This window comes from Sus scrofa, chromosome 4 (genome assembly GCF_000003025.6).
Source record: "Sus scrofa isolate TJ Tabasco breed Duroc chromosome 4, Sscrofa11.1, whole genome shotgun sequence".
Lineage (NCBI taxonomy): Eukaryota > Metazoa > Chordata > Mammalia > Artiodactyla > Suidae > Sus > Sus scrofa.
In genome coordinates, this window is record NC_010446.5 from 65,567,849 (window position 1) to 65,589,655 (window position 21,807).

A 21,807-nucleotide genomic window follows, 5' to 3' on the forward strand; every position below is an offset into this window, starting at 1 on the left:
TTCCTATTGTGTATTTTTCAGGTGCTTTTAAGATCTTTTGTTTATTGTAGATATTACTAATTTTATTTTACTTATTTTATTTTTGGCTGTGCCTGTGGCATGCAGAAGTTCCCAGGCCAGAGATCGAACCTATGCTGCAGCAGTGACAATGCCAGATCTTTAACCCACTAGGGAATTATGTGCCAGGAAACTCCTCAGATATTACTGATTTTAAAGGAAATTCCTGAAAAATAGAGGAAAAACAGTTTACTCAAAGAATCTTAGATATGTTTGTTTCTGAATTATCCTGGCTACTTTTATTAATAGGCTCACAGTTCATTTCTAGCCATAAGTATATGATTCAATCTATTTTTTTGGCTCTATTTGGGAGTTACAAAATTTGCTTTACTTCATGTTATGAGTATCTAGGGGATATGAAATATAAGCAAATTCTCTTTCCAGTGAGTTTTAAATTTTGTAACTAAGATCTAAACAAATGACAGGAACTCTATAAAACCATGTAATATCTGCTTAAGCATAATAAGCCTTGAATATTATTAAACTCAGGACCAAATTTGCCATTCATAACATGGCCAATAGAAAATGTTCATCATGTAATGTTAGCAGGAAAAACAGAATTTAAAATTCTCTGTAAAATTTTAACAATATGTTATTAACATTTATTTATATGCATATTGAAAAAAAGACCAGAAGGAAAGTAGTACTAAAAGCATTCTGGTGGGTATTCCTGGATGGTGGCATTATTGTGTGAGCTTAATTTGATTTTTTTTTTTTTTTTTTTTGTCTTTTTGCCATTTCTAGGGCTGCTTCCGCGGCATATGGAGGTTCCCAGGCTAGAGGTCTAATCAGAGCTGCAGCCACCGGCCTACGCCACAGCTACAGCAACGCAGGATCTTTAACCCACTGAGTAAGGCCAGGGACCAAACCCACAACCTCATGGTTCCTAGTCGGATTTGTTAACCACTGAGCCACGATGGGAACTCCCTTAATTTGATTTTTTAGTCCTTTTGTATTTTCTGATTTTTCTACATTGAATATGTATAATTTATAGCAATAAATAAAGGCATTGCAAAACTGTGTCCAAGGGACATGGTTCTAGATTTAAAGAAGTGGTTTGCATAATTTGTAGGCTATGTAAATTTCAGATTATATCTGGTTTGAATTTGTTGACTACAAGGCTAATGAGAGGTTACTTGGTGTTACTCAGATTTAAACACTTAAACCATTGTTATAATCCAGTCTGTTTTCTTGCGCATGAATGACAGTCAAACAAGGCAGTATTACTCTTTTTTTCATTTTTTAAAGCTTTGTTGAAGGATAGTTGATTTATAGTGTTGTGATAATTTCTGCTGTACAAAGAAAGTGATTCAGTTATATACCTACACAACATCCATTCTTTTTCAGTTTCTTTTCCCATTAGATTATCACAAAATATTAGGTAGAGCTCCCTGTGCCGTGCACACTGTGGTATATGGACAATATTACTCTTAAAAATAATTTCTTTTATCAGCACAGTGTAAAGGATTAACTGTGTCAGCATCTTTCTTTTTCTGTGCCACTATGGCCTTTTTCCCTAATGACTTTTTCCATGAATGCTCCCTTCTTTTCACTGCTGTTTGTATTTGTTGCTTGTTTTGATTTTTCTCGGAGCTTTTCATATTGTATCTTTTCTTTGTAGTAGACATCATGATCTCATGAGAAAAGCATTCCCAAGGGTGACCTGGGGCTGTGCCTTTGTTTCCAGAACTCAGAAAAGCTTTTGCCTTCCTATCATTTCTGAGCATCTGTTGACATTCTATTTAGATTCCTTTCTCTTGAGTGGACATACTCATAAAGGAGAGGTATTTGGAGTCTGCGGCTGTTGTAAATGAATACAAAGCATGCTGTTAATAAGAAACCCCTTGTAACTTCTAAATAGCCATAGTAATAACACCATCATATGGATTTGAAGCCTGTCATTTTTAGTGACTAAGCATGCAGGCAAATAAGTCCCTTTTATTTGGTCACAGCTTGCAGTTTGATTCTTGAAGAACTGGCGAAGAGAATGGTACTGCACACAGAATACTCTTCATGTGATACCAGTTAAAGCAGCATAGTCAGTCTCATAATGAGTCATTTGGCTTCCTTGGACTTCTGTTTCATCATCCATGGAATGTGGTAATAGGCCTAGAACAGGCTTTCTCAGACGCAGTATATTGGGATTTGGGCCAATTAATTCTTTAAAATTTTTTTTTTTATTGAAGTATTGTTGATTCACAATGTTTCAGGTATGTAGCAAAGTGACTCGGTTTATATATATATATATATTTATATATATATACACACATTATATATTCTTCTACATATATACACACACATTATATATTCTTTTTCATATATGCATATATCTTTTAGAATCCTTTCCATTATAGGTTATTGCAAGATATTGAATATAATTCCCTGGGCTATACAGTAGGTCCTTGTTGTTTGCTTTACATATAGTAGTAAGTATCTGTTGATCCAAAATCCATAATTTTATCCCCCCTTTTCCTTTATAACCAGAACTGGGTTTTTTTTAATGTCTGTGGATTTATTTGTTTTGTAAATATGTTCATTTGTATCATGTTTTTATTCTGCATATCAGTGATATATGATATTTGTCTTTCTCTTTCTGACTTACTTGGTCTGATAATCTCTAGGTCCATTCTTATTGCTGCAAATGGCATTATTTTGTCCTTTTTATGGCTTAGTAATATTCCATTGTATATATGTACCATGTCTTCTTTATCCATTCATCTGTCAATGGACATGTAGGTTGCTTTCGTGCCTTGGCCATCATGATTAGTGCTGCTATGAACATAGGGGTGCATGTATCTTTTTAAGTTAGAGTTTTCATCTTTTCAGGATATATGGCCCCAAAATGGGACCAGTTAATGCCTTATCATGTGTGGGGGGGTGCTGCTCTGCACATTGTTGGATATTCAGAAGCAGCCCTGGCCTTTACCCACTAGGTGCCAATCACACCCCTTTAGTCGTGACAAACAAAAGCATCTCCCAATATTGTCGAAATTGCCCCTATGGAGAACTACTGGTTTAAAATCACAGTTCAAAGTTATATATCGAATGGTGTGATTCTAAGACTTCGTGAACATAATTATTATGAAAGTCCTGTGATAAGATTTCTTCTGTAAAATGACAGGGATGAAATTTGTTTTACTTTTGCCTCTTTGGAAGCCTTTGTTGATAAGGTTTAAATAGTGCTATGCATTTATTCCTTCTGTTATAATTCAATGACTCAATTAGCAGAGTGTGAAAGTGGACACAGGAGAAAAAGCCTTTTTTTTATTATCACATCTGTAGTTGTATAATAATCATAACAATCTGATTTCACAGGATTTCCATCCCACAGCCCAGGCACATCCCCCCACCCCCCAAACTGTCTCCTCCGGAGACCATAAGTTTTTCAATGTCTGTGAGTCAGCATCTGTTCGGCAAAGAAGTTCCGTCTGTCCTTTTTTCAGATTCCACATGTCAGTGAAAGCATTGGATATTGGTGTCTCATTGTATGGCTGACTTCACTTAGCATGATAGTTTCTAGGTCCATCCGTGTTGCAAAAAATGCTGGTATTTCGTTCTTTTTAACGGCTGAGTAATATTCCATTGTGTATATGGACCACATCTTCTTGATCCACTCCTCTATCGATGGACATTTAGGTTGTTTCCATGTCTTGGCTATTGCAAATAGTGCTGCAATGAACCTTGGAGTACATGTGTCTTTGCGAGTCGTGGTTTTCTCTGGATAGATGCCCAGGAGTAGGACTGCTGGATCAAATGGTAGTTCTATGTTTAGTTTTCTGAGGCATCTCCATACTGCTTTCCACAGTGGTTGCACCAATTTACAATCCCACCAACAGTGTACTAGGGTTCCTTTTTCTCCACACCCTCTCCAGCACTTATTGTTTGTAGACTTTTGGATGATGGCCATTCTGGCTGGTGTAAGGTGGTACCTCAGAGTGGTTTGAATTTGCATTTCTCTAATAATGAGTGATGTTGAACATCTTTTCATGTGTTTTTTGGCCATCCGTATGTCTTCTTTGGAGAACTGTCTGTTTAACTCTTCTGCCCATTTTTGGATGGGGTTGTTTGTTTTTTTGGTATAGAGCTGCAGAAGTTGTTTATAAATTTTGGAGATTAATCCCTTGTCTGTCGATTCACTTGCAAAGATTTTCTCCCATTCTGTGGGTTTTCTTTTTGTTTTGTTTAGGGTTTCCTTTGCTGTGCAGAAACTTTTAAGTTTGATTAGGTCCCATTTGTTTATTTTTGTTTTTGTTGTCAATACTCTGATAGGTGGATCTGAGAAGATGTTGCTGTCATTTATGTCAGAGAGTGTTTGGCCTTTGTTTTCCTCTAAGAGTTTTATAGTGTCTGGTCTTATATCTAGGGCTTTAATCAGGAGAAAAGCCTTTGAACAAGCAACACTTTATAGATTAATACATATCATTGGGATGGGCTAGGCTACTGGGTGAACGGCTGCTCAATATAGTCATTAAAGATAAATTCAAGGGAGTTCCCGATGTGGTGCAGTGGGTTAGGAATACTGCAGTGGCTGGGGTTGCTGCAGAAGTACAAGTTCAGTCCCCAGTCCAGGCAGTGGGTTACGGATCCAGGGTTGCCACAGCTGAGGCTTGGATTTAAACCCTGGCTCGGGAACTTCCATGTGCCCTTGGTGGGGCCAAAAAGTAAAAAAATAAAATAAAATAAAATGTCAAAAAAGAGGCAAATCCTGGCCCATAAAAGACATTCCAAAATATCTATTGAATGGATGGATGATGAATAATTGGACATGTGAATGAAGGATCTGCTCTTGCTAACTCGTGACTTTAGGAACAGTATTTCATCAGAGACGCTTAAAAAGGGTGGTCACAAAAGCAAAGGAAGGAGGTCGTTGTATGTGAATGCTATAGGGTCCCTCTCATTCATCCACGGTTCCCTCTGGTTACCTGCTTGCCTCTGCCTTTCCACAGCCATTTCTTTCTACTTCTCTCTCTCCGGCCCTATATCGTTACCCACCTCATTTCCCCTTTTATATTTCTTGCCTGAATTGATTTTTTTTTTTTTGGCTGCACCTGCAGCATAGGAAAGTTCCCAGGCCAGGGATTGAATCTGAGCTGCAGCTGTGGCAACACTGGATCCTTAACCCACTGCGCTGGGCTGGGGATTGAACACTGGCCTCTGCAGTGATCTGAGCCACTACAGAGACAAGGTTGGATCCTTAACCTACTGGCTGCTGCCTGAACTCCTTGCCCGAATTTATTTTATTAGAGTATTTCATATTGCATCATTTCTTTAAATCAGACATTGTGACCTCATGAGAAAACAGAACCTGTCACATTTGCCTTTGATGCCACATCTGGTTTTTTTTTTTTTTTTTTTTTTTTTTTTTTTTGTCTTTTGTCTTTTTAGGGCCGCATCTATGGCATATGGAAGTTGGGCCAGGGGACCAATTAGAGCTGCAGCCACCGGACTACGCCACAGCCACTGCAACGAGGGATCCAAGCTGTGTCTGCGACCTACCTCACAGCTTATGGCAATGCCGGATCCTTAACCCACTGAGCGAGGCCAGGGATCCAACCCGTGTCCTCATGGATACTAGTCGGGTTTGTTAACTGCTGAGCCACAATGGGAACTCCACATCTGGGCATTTTGTTATGAGAAGTCGACACATCTGGACATTTTGAAGGGAAGAGTGTTTAATTGTTGTTTTCTAGTGGTCTGAATCGAACTAGTGACACGATTCCTGATAATCTTCAAAAAAAAAATCACCTTCTTTTGATTTTCTAGTGTTCCATGTCCTTCTTTGATCATTTATTCCAGAAAAATTAGAGATTTTGGTCAAAGGAACCTGTGTGGACAACGGTGATTGATGGATTCCATGGTAATGCCTCATGATGATAGAATTAGTTGGCACAGAAAAGTATTTCTTCCATTTTCCAGTTAAAGAAATTGAGGTCTCAATTTGTTGAGACATTGAGCCAAGTGTCTCTAGTAAGTAGTTACATGAGGGTCAGAACTACTGAGCTCAGATCCGCAGAACAGGGTGGAGGGTAGAATTGAGGCAAGATTGGCAGGTAGAATACATAGTCTGATACAAACATACAGAATCTGTAGAACTGGAAAATTGAAACATTTTTCTTTACATTTTGTTTTCAAGTCATTAGAGTAATGATCTAGGGTGAGTTTTCACAGTACCATAGCTTTGATTTCATGGGAATAGCTTCTCTAAATGGACGCCTTACTTAGCCTCAAGAACTAACTCTCCTACGGGTTTTATTTTAGCAAATGTTGCTCACGATCTGCTTCTTTTCTCTCCTTAGACCTTCCCTGACTCGGCCTCATAGGAATCTGACAGGAAGCTGCAACGTTAATTGTGGTTGTAAAATACACGAGTATAAGCCTGTCTGTGGATCAGATGGAATTACTTACTTTAACCCTTGCCTGGCTGGCTGCGTTCACAGTGGTAATATGAGCACTGGGGTGAGTTTCTGTGCTGTTGTTAGATTTCATATGCAAACACAAACCTTCACTCTCCCTTTTCAAGAACCTTCAGATAATCTGCAAAACACCTTCTGACAAAAGCCCAGAGGAAAGAAAATTACCCAGTACTTTGATTTGTTCCCCAGGGGTGTTTGGAGCACATGAGGGTAGTGGTCTGATTCCATGTCCACCCTTCCCTACTTACATTCGTGCCGACCCGGTGAAACCTGATAAAGTTAAGAGCTGGATCTCTCCTTTGTTACCCTGTCAGGGCCCTTGTGATGGACTTGAAGGTCAAGACGACTGCATTTGGTGCGGTTGAAGAGAGACTAGAGCAGATCAGAGCCTGGGAAGATGGGCAATGGCCATTTTTCTTAGACTGTCAGTTCAGACTTTTTTTTTTTAATTTCAGAGTAAAGATATTTCTGTCAGTTCAAGAATAGGCTATTTTGAAAATTCCCTTTCCCATGAATTATAAATAAGTAGTAATACTGTGGGAGAAGATTTTCATATTTTACTCGGTTCTTTATGGAGCCTGGTTTCATTCTTTGCATAAGAACAGATTGTTGGAGGCTGCCTTCATGAAAAGGTTAAAGTGCCTTTGCTTGTTCTGTGCAGGTGATAAGGGATTTTACTGTTGCATGTTTCTGAGTTTTAACCTATAGTGATAAATTGAGAATTCGTTTTGATGGCTCCTCATTATTTAATTGGCAAGCTCCAGTGTGTGACTGAATTGAAAGGGACAATGACATCTGTTCTTCTCAGTGGCTAAGTCCTTCCCTAGACATGAGTGGTCTGGCGCACAAGCCCTCATTTTTCCATCTTTGAAAATAACTTTATTACATCCACTTGATATCATGCTGAAAATTAATACATGTGGATAAGTAGCACCTCAGCCATGAATTGTCTCTGTCTCATCACAATTTTAAAAACTGATATATGCTTGTTCTAACAACAGCAGCATGGATTATTCCTATATAGGGAGCAACGTATACAACTTGTCTTCTAGTCTAGATATTGGAAAGGATAAATCAGAAATATGTAAAGATGTCTTGCTACACATTGTAGAGTTCACCAAACAATGCACTGTAGACTCAATTGATAAGGAAAACCAAGAGCATCATATAATTAAAAATCAATAGCAACTTTGACCCCCTTACCCTTGGCAAACGTGGATAAGTATTTCTAAGGAGGTCAAGCACACAGACCACCAAATGTCCTATTTTATGGAAGCTGGTTCCATTTCTGGAATCTTTCCTGGGAATGTAAAAAAAGGGGGTGGAAGGAGACAAGATCAAGCTTTCTGGATCTTACTCTGGTCTAGATATCTGCTCATTTGCGAAGTTCAACAATAGCATAAGTCTTCAAAACTCTTGCTTCAGGAGAGGAAGGAAAACATGGGCTCCTTGGGGATTATATCCCCAGGTCAGCCCTCATTCATAAAAAGAGGCCAACAGTCCCCGGAGCACAGGCACCCATAGAGCATGCCATCTTTGTGTTTGTTCCTCCTGCCTCTCTAAGTGGCCGAGAGGTCACAATGTAGCGAGCTCAGCTAGTGCCCATTCAATAAAAGCAGGATAGTAGGCAAGAAGGATAATTCGTTTGAAACACATTGCTAGTCCCTTGAATTAGCTGGTTTGCAAGGAAGCATCCAATGATATGTTCGCTGTTATTGGCACTGAAGTCATCACAGTGCATTATGAATTCTCTGCATGTATTTAACAGATATTTACTTTCGGTCCTACACTGTGTTCAGGGTTACACTATGCCCTTCAGTGAGTACAAATAAAAAATAAGGCTTAGTTCCTGCTTTTTGAGGGGCTTCTCCATTTGGAGAGCCCAAGTGGCCTATGATTATGGCCAAAAATGAGCATCTGGAATGAATGATACAGAATGGAGGGTTGAAAGCTTCTTATCAAAGTTTAGGTTTAAGCAGTCGTGGCCAGCCCATGTTGTTAGTTGCACTTTTCTGGTCCTTCCTATTAAAATGAGGAAGGGTATTTTCACTGAAACATCCTGCATATTTGTCAATGCTGGAGCTATTGTAGAGCATTTTAACTTCGTCTTTCCATCCCTGGGCTGAATTTTGCTTTTGGCTGGCATCCGACTGATCTTTCTCATCACTTAGATAAGGAATTACACAGAATGCACCTGCGTCCAAAGCCGCCAAGTGATCACCCCCCCACGGTGGGCCAGCGCAGTCAGCTCCGCGTGGTTATTGTCAAGACCTATCTCAACGCAAATGGCTACGCTGTGTCCGGGAAGTGTAAACGGACCTGTAACACCCTCATCCCGTTCTTAGTTTTTCTGTTCATAGTGACCTTCATCACAGCGTGTGCCCAGCCGTCAGCCATCATCGTGACACTCAGGTGAGCACAACGTTCCACTTCAAGGGCGGGTCACCACTCAGAACTGCCAGAATCCATATTCCAGGCTGGGGACCGATGGGGTAAAGCAGAGAGCAGAGCAAAACGAGGTTGTGCAGGGTTCAGACATTCCTTCATTCAGCTGGTGTACTTGAGAGAAGGGAGCTTTCCTGTGTCAGAGACGGGAAGGAAAGGAAGGTGTTAACATTTCATCCTCCAGAACCTTCTTTAGTCAGATGAGATCTCTCTCTGGAGTTTAGGGAAACTTCTCTCGGGCACCTTTGGTTCCTAAAAGGTTCACCTTCAAGAGCTGAGAGTTGTCACCGTGTTAGCTCCGAGAGGCCTGGCCCCAGAGGAGGCCAGGAGTCATTTGGTGAAGTTGCTGAATCAGGCATGCGGAGAAGAATATTCTCTCCAGCCCTGTAGATGGTTAATACCTCCAGGATCAGTGACCGCTGATGCTGGGCTGACAGTTCCAAATGCTGATGTCATTAACTTCACTGTCATAAAATTTGGGAAGTGAATCAAGGACAGGGAAGACCAGGAAATGTAATGTTTAAGTTGTTCATGCTATTCTTTCTCTTTCTTCTTCTTCTTTTTTTTTTTTAAACCGATTTTTTCCTATTTAAGATGTTCATGCTGTGCTTTCTTTCTTTTTTTTTTTTGTTTGTCTTTTGTCTTTTTGTTGTTGTTGTTGTTGTTGCTGTCTCTTGGGCCGCTTCCGCGGCATATGGAGGTTCCCAGGCTAGGGGTTGAATCGGAGCTGTAGCCACCGGCCTACGCCAGAGCCACAGCAACGCGGGATCCGAGCCGCGTCTGCAACCTACACCACAGCTCACGGCAACGCCGGATCGTTAACCCACTGAGCAAGGGCAGGGACCGAACCCGCAACCTCATGGTTCCTAGTCGGATTCGTTAACCACTGCACCACGACGGGAACTCCCATGCTGTGCTTTCTTTGCCATGTTATCTTTTTGTGTGTGTGTGTGTGGTATTTATTTATTTATTTATTTGCTTATAAGAGAGAGCATGGAAATTACCTTAATGGAAGTCCTATCCAAAATGTGGACACCAGCACATTCAAATCAGAGTGTTGGTATTTGCAGTAAAGACTGAAGCGGACAAAGGAAGGAAGGGGACGGCGGGGTGAAGAAACAAAAGCAAAAGCAGCTTTAGGGGGACTGGCGATGAGGGAGTGAGGGGTGTCAGTCAATCTTCCCCCTTTACGTCCTTGCTGGCTCCTCAGTATCCCACCATACAGGGCACCTGGTGGGACGCACCGGCTGAGATGTCATTCTTAGCAGGGTGGATGGACTGCCTGCCTGTTTATTCTGCATGTTCTGGCTTCCCATCTGAGTTAATAGATTCCCAGGCAGTTCAGTCCTTGACAGTAAGATAACAGCCCATGCAAATCCCATTGGTTTACTCCTTCGGTTCCCCCATCAGCAGAGACTCATGGAGTAACGACAATGTGTGCAGTGTTGGGGAAATTGCTGTGAGAAAGCAAAGAACCTGGGGGAAAAGATGCCAATGTGCGCCCGTCCTTGGGAATTTTACGTGATATACCGAGAACCCCATGTGTGGGGGACACAAAGGATAAAGTACTTCCTCATGAAAAACATCTGAATCATTAGCAATCTAATCTTTCAACTTTGATTCTATAAGAGATGTTAAATAACCCAAATAAGGGCTGCCCATTTTGTAATGTTCAAGCATGACACATCACCAGTTGGCTTCTAACCCAAAACTTCAGAAAAGGAGCCCTTTCATTTTTGCTAATAACAAAATCAGTAGACTCCATTTTCCCTGCCCTGTGGGAATTATTTGGAGCATAAGTTTTAGGAAAAGAAGAAAAAGTGAGGTGGCTGGCAGGGATTCATTCTTTTTCTGACTTTCGACTTGTGTCCTTTACATTTTGGGACCATTAAAAAATATTTTTTTCTCTATGCTTTTCCTTGAGCAATGATGGGAGTCATTTTCAGTGTAAACACCTACCATCTGGAAAAGCATAGGCAAAAAGAGAAAAAGAATGCAACAGTTAGGGTAAAATGCTATGTATTTTCTTTTAACAGAACTGATTTTGTGAATTAATTATTTTGGCATCTATTTGGTCCCTGGCTCCGTAGCTAGGCAGGCTTGATTTGACTTTCATTTTCTTAAGGTCATTATTCTAAAATATTTCTTTCTTTCTCTTCTTCATAGGTCTGTAGAAGATGAAGAGAGACCTTTTGCCCTGGGAATGCAGTTTGTTTTATTGCGAACACTTGGTATGTTCCTGAATTTCCAAGAGTGCCTCTTAGTTCCTCTTTGCAGATGGCAAATTTTCACTGTCTTTTAAAAATGGCAAGTCAAGACATTTGTTACCATTAGTAGAAGCTAGGATTTTACAGGCTAGTGGGGAGGGCACAACTTCCTCATTTTCTGACTTGGACTAAAAGCCGACCAATTCTGTTACTAATGAAACAAAGCAAAACTGACTTTACATGTCAGTTTCTTTTTCACTGTGAACATAAACTTGAACTAAATTCCCCAGAGTTTTTACAGTAAGAAATCTCGAATCAAGAAATTGTTATGAGTTTGCAATCCTGGTGGTTTTGTCTTTTTGTAACATGAAACTGATAGGAATTGTTGCTCATTGTGTGTGTGTGTGTGTCAAAACTTTAATTCCTTACTTTTTTCCAGCAATTTTATTGGACTGGGTAAAGAGTATACTGATCAAGTTTTTTGAGAAAAAGAAATTAAAAATTCTAAAAAGAAAAAAGATCTCCCAATTGGTATATAGGGACTACTTTTTACTCATTGACAAGAAAAGCTTGTTAGCTCTGTGTCACTGTGGTAAGTCACAGAGTTTATTTGGGCAGGAAGACGATTGTTCTGACTTTTACAAACATCACATCACCTGTGATGTCTTGGGACAGTGGCTGGGAAACAGAGTGTGAAGTGGCTCATTCCCTTGATTGATTTTAATGTCTTTTGATATGACTTCCTCATCATCAAGCATCTTTTGTTTTTTCTTTCTTAAGGGGCAGCCTGTCATTTTCTTCAGCTGTTATTTCCCCCAATCATCAGTATCCTTGTCCACAGAACCAAAAAAAAAAATTATTACTTTTTTGGATTTAAATTGTTTCTTTCAGTTTTGAAGGATGAAACATTTTAAACATTTAAAAATCATCTGGCCCTCGGAAACACAAATCCTCTCTGGAATTCTCATTTTTGTCTTAGGTTGTGGTAGATGGCCCAGACCAAGACTGATGACTTGCCAGTGAGCATCAAAGGCTTCCAGTGGCTTTGAACTGGATGGCTTATTTTTTTGGGTACCCTGAATACTTTGAAAGTGCAGCTTTCCAAAGAATGCTGGTTCAAGGAACTTCTGACATACTTTGATATAGTTAAGAAGTGGGCTTTATACTTCTCATTAAAAATAAAAAAGTTATTTTCAGAGGAGGAAATTTGTTTATCGAAGGGGTAGTTGAATGGGAAAAGAAAAAAAAATTGTTCCTCCTTTTTGCTCAGCTTGTCTCTGATACCAGGGGATTGGGTAATTTGACACGGATGTGGAGATAAAGTGAGTCAACAGATGGACAGCATAGCATCTGGAATAAGTGCAGGGAGAACAAACACATCAGGCATTTATTATTTAATTCAACCTAATCTTAAGTTTTATTGATTATGAAAAAGAATAGTTAAGCCAGCAAGCCATTTTCCATCTCACCGAGTTCCAAAGCAAAAAAAGAGCGCTAGGCACTTTAATGATGTTAAATTTAAAAAAATTTAAACATGGTTGACATACAATATTATGTTAGCTTCCAATGTAGCAATTTGACATTTGCCTACATTATGAAATGATCACTCCGGTAAGTCTAGGAACCATCTGTCCTCATACAACATTATTATAAAATTATTAATCATATTTCTTATGTTGTATATTGCATCCCTTTGACTTCTATTATATGTTTTGTACCTCTTAATCCCCTTCACCTATTTTGCTCACCCCAATAATGTTACATTCCTACAATGTTACATTCCAATTATAGTGTCAATATCTCCTTTTATTGTATTTCTTTTTCTTTTTTTTTCTTTTTTCTTTTTTTTAGGGCCACACCTTGGGCATATGGAGGTTCCCAGGCTAGAGGTTGAATCGGAACTGTAGCTGCCACCCTACACCACAGCCACAGCAAAGCTGGATCCTTAACCCAATGAGCAAGGCCAGGGATCGACCCCACATCCTCATAGATCCTAGTCAAGTTCATTAACTGCTGAGCCACAAGGGGAACTCCGACAATATCTCCTTTTAAATGAATATAGTGTGTGTATGTATGTATGTATTTTTGTCTTTTTAGGGCCACACTCGTGGCATAAGGAAGTCCTCAGGCTAAGGGTCAAATGTCGAATCAGGGCTGTAGCTACTGGCCTACACCAGAGCCACATCCACATGGGATCCGAGCTGCGTCTGTGACCTACCCCACAGCTCATGGCAACGCCAGAGCTGTAACCCACTGAGCAAGGCCAGGGATTGAACCTGAGTCCTCATGGATCCTAGTAGGGTTCCTTACCACTGAGCTAGGACGGGAACTCCCAGTACAGCATGTTTAAAAGTGTGTCACGGAGTTCCCGTCGTGGCTGAGTGGTAAACCAATCCGACTAGGAACTATGAAGTTGCGGGTTCGATCCCTGGCCTCGCTCAATGGGTTAAGGATCTGGCGTTGCTGTGAGCTGTGGTGTAGGTTGCAGACGGGGCTCGGATCCACGCTGCTGTGGCTCTGGTGTAGGCCAGTGACTATAGCTCCGATTAGACCCCTAGCCTGGGAACCTCCATATGCTGCGGGTGCAGCCCTAGAAAAGCCAAAATAAATAAATAAATAAATAAATAAAAATAAAAATAAATAAATAAATAAAATAAAATAAAAAATAAAAGTGTGTCACTCACAGCCTTCTGGCTATTGCCCACCTGTCCTCTCTCCCCTCGTCCCCTCCCCCTCCCCTTCCCTTCCTCCCTTTTCTCTGTTCTTCTTCTCTTCCTTCCACTCATCATATCCTTTTAAAAACTCTTATTGAGGATCCATGGACTGTTCTGATAGGTCCTTGGGGTGCAAAGAATAAAAGGCATGAGCTCTGCCATCAAGGAGCTTATGAGTGACAGCTGTAACAGTTTAAATCCTGCAAGATAGTGGACACAATGGACGTATATACGAAATGCAGTGGGAATAGAGTCGCATCTGAGCAGGTCAGGAATTTAAAGGAGGTGTAGATATTTGCAAAGCGAACAAGTTGGGGTGGGGACACATTTCAGCAAAGGGAGCAGCATGTGATGAAGGCCGTCTACTTGGACAGACTTTTTTTTTTTTCCTTGTGGGAGTAAAGAATGTCTACATCATAGCCTAGACAATGCAGCTACTACTCATCACAGATGCTTCCTAAGCTTTAAAGATGAATATTAGGCCTTAATTATTTCCATACTCCATGTGCCTTTTTGAAGTTGCTGTCTGATGTGGTCTCCAACTTATGCGGGGCAGTGCTTTCCTCATAATTCTTCCTGCAGCCAAGGACTTGAACCCAACCCGCAAGAACGCAGTGTATTGAATTTCTGAGGATCAGGAATGGTCTAATATGGCCACTTGTGTATTTAAGGACAAAAATCTTATTTTTAAGTTTAAAAGGATTCCCTAATTGCATTTTTATCAATAGAAACTTTTCTGTCTAAAAATGTGTTATTAATTTTTAGAATTTTATATCATAATCTGTCTAATATAATGTCATAAAATGAATGTCCTCTAACATCTAAAAAAAACCCATTCTAGCTTGCAAACTGGAAGCCTTTAAGGAGTTACAATTTAGTGAACATTTCTATAATAGGACTATGATGACGTGATATACATATTTACCAGAATCAAGTTACACAAGAGAACTACCCCCCAAGTGGTTGTCGAGCAAACAAGCGCCCTATCGAGTCACAAATCTGTTTCCCCTTAGAAGATGTGCTAACTTTTTTTCTTTTTCTTTTTCCCAACAACTCTAGCATACATTCCTACTCCAATTTACTTTGGAGCAGTCATTGACACCACCTGCATGCTCTGGCAACAGGAGTGTGGCGTGCAAGGCTCTTGCTGGGAGTACAATGTCACATCGTTTCGTTTTGTCTATTTTGGTTTGGCAGCCGGCCTCAAATTCGTTGGCTTTATTTTTATTTTCTTGGCCTGGTACTCCATTAAATACAAGGAGGAAGAACTGCAGAGGCAGAGGTGGAGAGAATTCCCTCTGAGCACTGTGAGTGAGATGGTGGGCCATACCGACAGTGCCGATAAGTATGCCCGGACTAGATCTTGCCCAGCTTTCAACACCCAGGGAGAATTCCATGAAGAGACTGGTCTGCAAAAAGGGATCCAATACACAGCACAGACCTATCCGGGGCCCTTCCCAGAAGCAATAAGTTCCTCCCCAGACCCGGGGCTGGAAGAAAGCCCTGCTGCCATGTAGCCTCCCTCCTGAAGCTTGAAAATGGAAGACTTTAGTTTTGTTGGTTGAGTTGAATATGGCGACTTGAGAAACACCTGTGCCTTCTTTACTTTCTTTCTTCTTTTAACCTCGAGAGACACAATCCTCAAACCAACAGAACTCAGTATACACAGCCACTGTTGATTGAGGGCTGGATACCTCAACAAGACTGAGCCTTTCCCCACTTCTGTCCAAGAAGGAGGTGTTTATATAGATTTGTTTCTATTTCTGAGATGTTAATTTGACGCTCATGCTCCAATATGGGTATACGGCTGGGTGCATGGTTAACAAAATCATGGGATGTGTAATGCCGGTGCATATCATTAGCAAACACTCCAAACAAGGGTGAGTCTGACCATGACTTTGCATTTACGAATCCAGGTTTTGAGATATGAACACCTACTCTGAGTTCGGCTACAAAGCACAAATGAATTTGCCTCAACTATGCAATTTGGGACGATGTAAGTGCAGCATGTTACTTTTGCTTTCAGAGACTAAAGCAGATACATTTTTGAAAAGAGGAAGCTAAACTTTCCCTAAAGTACTGTTCGTAGCATTTTAAGCCATAGCAGGTAGAACTTTTCAAATGCTTCAAAGAAACCCTAAGTATAGCGTGATAAAGGAAACAGCTACTTCATTTCATAAGACACATTCTCTTTTAGTCTGTCTGCCCCACCGTAAAGGAGTTAAAGAAGCTGCTGAATCATGAACCTAAGAGCTTGAATATAAATTCTAGGATTCTTTTTTATGGGGCTTTAACACTAGTGTGCTAAACAATATGGCTAGAAACTTTAATATGAGATGCATAATAAGGTAGGAAACTGATGGCTTTCTCACCCAAAGAAAATTGCTGCCAAAATTTTAAGGGCCCACATGAAGGTGGTTAAGAATTGTGACCTTGACACTCTAAGTAGTTGGAAAAAGAAATCCCACGGGAGTAAGATTGAATTTCACCTGATCATTTGAGATATATCTGGAAGCACTAGCAAATCTGCAGTTACATATATAAAATTGCTGTGGTTGCTCTGAAAATGGAGTCATTTAATCAGGAAAGCTGAACCTGCAATTGAAAATCACTTTGAACGCAGGAGGAGGGAGATCTGGGAGCCGGACCTAGGTTATGATCCAAAGTCATGACTAAAAATTATTTAAAATGTACTGGTCTATCATACAGAATCCTCCCTTATCAGAGTTAGAATCATTTCACTTCTCATTTTGATTCCTTTCTACTGTAATCTTTCCAAAGGGATTCTGAGACAGGGTTTTTCTGTTTCTAAATGCACTTTGGATTTATTATCCGTCATTCTTTTCTGTACCTTCCAGCACATCACTTTGATTTAGATGCCACACAGAATGTTTTCTATGTGGTTCCTAAAGTAGATGCCTCCTGACAGCCCTAGGGAGTTGATAGCAAGTTAATTCATGGATCTGGCTGTTCAGAAAAGGAATTATGACAACTCAGATTTAGGAGGGACTCTAATGTACAAATATCAATATAACTGTGAACTGTTTCTGTTGATGAGCTTCTGCTTTTGGAGGGCTAATTTGGGAAATGGTTTCCTTGGCTGATTTACACTCTTCCACGGAAGGGATGTGATTGACCCATGATTCAGGCTTTTAGCCCTCCATCGACGGCTGCACAGGTAGAGTTGGGTGACTATTCCTGGGTAAAAGGTTGTTTTCCTCTCTACTTAGGAATAGTCTGGGTCAAATGGCTCTCTTGGTTGTATGCAGTTTATGGAGAGGATTCTCACAAGTGGACTAAATGATGTCTACAGGGAGTGGAGGCAGGGGTCTCAGGTGACAAGGACTTCCCTTGGAGCAGATTTGTTTGGCTAAGTCATCATTGCTGTTACCTGTAATGACACTGTGTCTGTCAAACTGTGGTCGAAGTGGCTTTTTCTGAAGATCTTCAGAGAATATTGTTGATTGTCTTTGTGCCTACTCTGGGGCTTCAGAGTAGACATAAGGGAGATCTTGGCTCCCTTAGAAGAGAAAGTTTTCCTTTGTGTTGGGCCTAACCATCTATGGATTGGGAAGAGATGATGTTTTCTTAATTTTCCTCTGACTGTTAAGAGATTGCATTGAGAGAAGTTGGGTGGGATTGGCACTTTTTTTTTTTTTTTGGTAACTAAGATTGTGAGTTCCAACACTCTTGGCATTCTCTCTTCCTGGTAGCACATGTTGAAAAGGAGCTGCTCTTAGAAATCTAGGAAAGGAAATGATGCACTCAGCAGGTGTAATTAGAGACACCCTCCCTCCACCTTTCTCCACCTTGACCTGTCATCCAGTTCAGCCATCACTGACTGAGCGCCACGTCCCTATCAGGCACCATTTTACCCACTTACCATCTGCCAGTCTATGACATCCTTTCCATGGATTAGGTCAGAATTCAAAGAAATTGGTGGTACCCATACGCCACAATGTTAATAATGTACTTCCTCAAGTATCTGGTACCTATAAGTAGCTAGTATATCATTCCTGTGTTGTTGGCAAATGTAGCATGAATAGTTAAAAAAAAATCATGGGGGGGGGGCTGATGTTTTGGAATATGGATGAATTGAGTTGTCCTCAAAATGCTTTGCGCTCTAGTAGCATCGCTGGAATAGTCACATAGTCAACTAAGGTGACTATTTGATAGATGACACCCTCTAATTGTATATACGAGGTCCTTAAATGCTTGCTAATAAGTTGGTCATGTCACTTTAGAGTCATTATTTTTATTACACTTTTAATTGCCACTCTCTGTGAGCTTCGGCTTATAATTATTATTATTATTTTTTGAAAAGTCACCTTGTTCCTTAATAAACTCTGTAGGTTAATGTATTGTTTGGCTTTAATAAGCAAATATCCTTGAGTCTAACCTATTAATTTAGAAACTCCCAGGGGGTGCAGTGGGGAGTTGGTGCTCATTATTTTGACTGTCTTCTTTAGCTTGACATCCTTATCCTTTGTCGGTGGATTTAATTCTTAAAAACAGTCAAAAGTCATTCAGAACTAGAGTGAGGAAAGAAAGGAGCAGCAGAAAGGAAATAAATTAGCATTTGTTGAATGTTGACTATTTTCAGAGCATTTGGTCAAGCCAAGCAATTAATATACATCATTCAGTTCTCTTGTGACTTTGCAAGACAACTATTTATTACTATTATTGTTATTTTTAAAGATGAAAACTGAGGCTCAGAGGTAAAATGACTTGTTCAGGATTGTACAGAGTGGTTAAGTCAGGGTTCAGATGCACATTTCTCTGTTGCTCACTTTTTTTTTTTTTTTTGGCTTTTTAGGGCCGCACTCGAGGCATATGGACGTTCCCAGGCTAGGGGTCAATTGGAGCTATAGCTGCCGGTCTACGCCACAGCCACAGCAACGTGGGATCTGAGCTGCGTCTGTGACCTACACCGCAGCTCAAGGCAATGCTGGATGCTTAACCCACTGAGCAAGGCCAGGGATTGAACCTGCGTCCTCATGGATGCTAGTCAGATTCGTTTCCGCTGAGCCATGAATGTGTTGCATACTTCTTACACTACATAATGCATAACGTAGTTTTGATTAAAATACGCAAGGTGTGACTATATGATAGTGAGGTGGAGTGTTTCATTTTTTGATGTGTTACTGTTTCTGGAATGTAGAAAAGTTATTTCTTTGTGTAAAGCAGAAAAAAAATCTGTAGAAAATATCAAAATTGAATGTTTCAATTTTCAAGGTAAACTTATACTTATTTAGCTAAGTCTTATATTCAAAACTGTTTGTCCTAAGATACCTCAAGAATTTATTTAGAGTTCCTGTTTAATAGAGAACAAATCCAATTTCGATGTTAACTCTGAATCTCAGTAGAGTTTCTGAAACAAAACATTATGAGGAGAGGTGGTTCAGATTTGTCGAATCTGAGCTTTAGGGATTTCAGGTGTATGCTTTTTTGGGTCCTTTTTCAGAATGTTAACATTTCCATTAGTTTTTTGTTTGTTTGGTTTTTGGTTTTTTAGTGAATGAATAGTGGTTTTAAATTTCCTAATAAAATTTTAAATGACCATATACAAAGTGTTACATAGTGAATGAACATATATAAAATGTTATATGTTATACACCAAACCACAACCCGATTGTTGCCAATTGTTACCATCAGTAGCTGCAGTAACAAACCAAAGCCTGGGCCTGGAAATGTCAGCCATCAAAAAAGCTACCTCCATGGAGGAGGTATCGGCAGTCCCACCTTTCACCAACCACTAAGAAAACTCTCCCTTGGTTTGCATTTCTAGCTTGCATTCCTTGGTGGCCTTAGAACCAGAAAGTTTCTTTTTGGAGCCTGTTTGTATCAACTACAGGTGCACCAAAGAGGAGCTTCCTAGTTTAAGTGGACCTGAAGCATTTGCAGAAATCCTCTGGTTGTGTCTAGGAGCAGCTGGAGAGCCCCAGCCTAGGGTGACAGCCCATTATACTTTTTGTGATTTTGTGTGTACTGAAAACATCCTACATGACACAGAAATATGAATATAACTATTGATATGGAGGTGCATACTGAGTATCCTAAGTAGCAGATAGATATCAAAACACTGCATAATCCCAGAATGGCCTAGACGGCAGGTTTGCTAACTCTCTGTTACAGCAACTGGTAGCTATCCTTTTCACACACCTATTTGCATTTCCTCTTCCGTAGTACGGAAGGGAGTGCCGTGGCTGGCAAGGCGAAGTTAGTGGCCTCGTGCTCTTCATCTTTTCTGTCTTCTCTCCTTTCCTCACCCTCCAGGATGCTGCTGGCTGCGTCTGTCCCAGACTTCTTGCTACTTTGAAATCCGATCTGTGTATGTCTGAAGAGGTTATTTTCAGCACTTGGTTTTTACTCAGCCTTAGGAAGGGTCAAATAGGATGAAAACCCTCCCTGGGTATTTGCTTTTGCAACATTAAAAAGTAAATGCCTTGGTGCTAAAAGTATTTCATGCATGCTCACCGCAAAAACAAACAAACAAAAAAACCCCACTGAATTCACAGTATTTCACTGAGAAGGGACTGCATGTGCTTTGCTTTTGGAAATCTGGAGAACTTCTCAGAAAACAAGCTCTCATTACTCTCATTACTACAGTTAATCCATGAACTTAACACTGCAAAAATGAAGAGTGTGGGGGGGAATACTTTTTTTATGGAAAACCCAGCGCTTTTGATATTTATTTTAACAAGAAAAATCAGATGCTAAAAATAATTTCAGAGAGAGGCGAAAACTGTTTCAGATAGACTTTTCTTATTTCTTCTCCAAAAAAAACAAAACAAAACAAAAAACCTTACACCCATGTACCTTGTTTTTAATATTGAAGTTTGGAAGGTGTTGTCTTTTTCTGGTATTCTGCTATTACAGATGAAAATCAAAGGAGAAGATATTATTGATAACTAAAGTAATGCCAGGGATGTATTAAACCAAAGGGGTGAACAAAAGAAGTTTAAAGTTTGTATGTAGAAATGAAAAACAAGGACAATTGGTAAAACTTTATAGTGGGCATTTTTCTTCAAATACATACCTCTCCCCCAAATATTCATTTAGAAGCATCAAACTGGCAGGTCAGCCTCTAACTCCTTAGTTACAGGAAGTGTAATACTGTGTCAAATAAACTGGCATTAGGATCCTAGTGGAGTGTGTGTCCAGCGTGTGTGTTTTTGTTTGTCTAGGTGTGCTTGCGATGAAAGGCTGTTTTGAGTTCTTGAGCAAAGGGAGTTTGATTTTGTGGTTTTTAAAATGACTATTTATTCGAAGACCTCTTAGGGTCATTGAAAAGATGTATAATTTCCTGTGTTCAATGAAATCTATTGTCAATGTACTAATAAACCTTGGTTTACAACATCTGGAATACTTGATTATTGAAAATTCAGAAAAGAGGTAAAAGAAAAAAGAATAAAGTGTGTTGGATTGAAATTAGTTTGTTTCTTAGGATTTTTGTTCTTGGAAGGGATGAAATAATGATGCCAATGTTTTCTCCCTCTATAAAGACCCAGTGTTTGTTTGGTTTTTTTTAAGTTATTGTATTGCTTTTTATTGTGTAAAATTGTTTCATTGATTTATGTCATCAAGAAAGAGGGTGGAGTTCCTGTGGTGGCGCAGTGGAAACGAATCCTGCCAGGAACCAAGAGGTTGCCGGTTTGACACCTGGCTTCGTTCAGTGGGTCAAGGATCTGGCATTGCTGTGGCTGTGGTGTAGGTTGGCGGCTACAGCTCCAATTAGACCCCTAGCCTGGGAACCTCCATATGCTTTGGGTACAGCCCTAAAAAGACAAAAAGAAAGAGGGTTACCAGTAGAGTGCTTTGATGGGATTAAATGGGCTTAACTTACTCTGGAAAATGGTAGTAATGAACTCTTTATGTAACTGATAACTCTGCCTCAAAACCAAATGTCCAATGTAAGAACTATTAGGATTATAGTTTTAGGAACCTGCAGTACCGCATTTTCCATTGAGT

The 21,807-nt window shown here is 40.0% G+C and overlaps 1 protein-coding gene across 1 annotated transcript in view; it reads left to right on the top strand.

Annotated features, from left to right (window-relative positions):
* Nucleotides 1-21,267, top strand: part of SLCO5A1 (solute carrier organic anion transporter family member 5A1) — a 149,895-nt gene extending 128,628 nt beyond the window's left edge. Inside the window, 5 exon segments of the mRNA XM_005663031.3 lie at nt 6,354-6,513; nt 8,642-8,687; nt 8,690-8,882; nt 11,082-11,146; nt 14,896-21,267. Of these exon segments, the coding sequence (XP_005663088.3) occupies nt 6,354-6,513; nt 8,642-8,687; nt 8,690-8,882; nt 11,082-11,146; nt 14,896-15,353 (922 nt within the window). The 3' untranslated portion in view covers nt 15,354-21,267.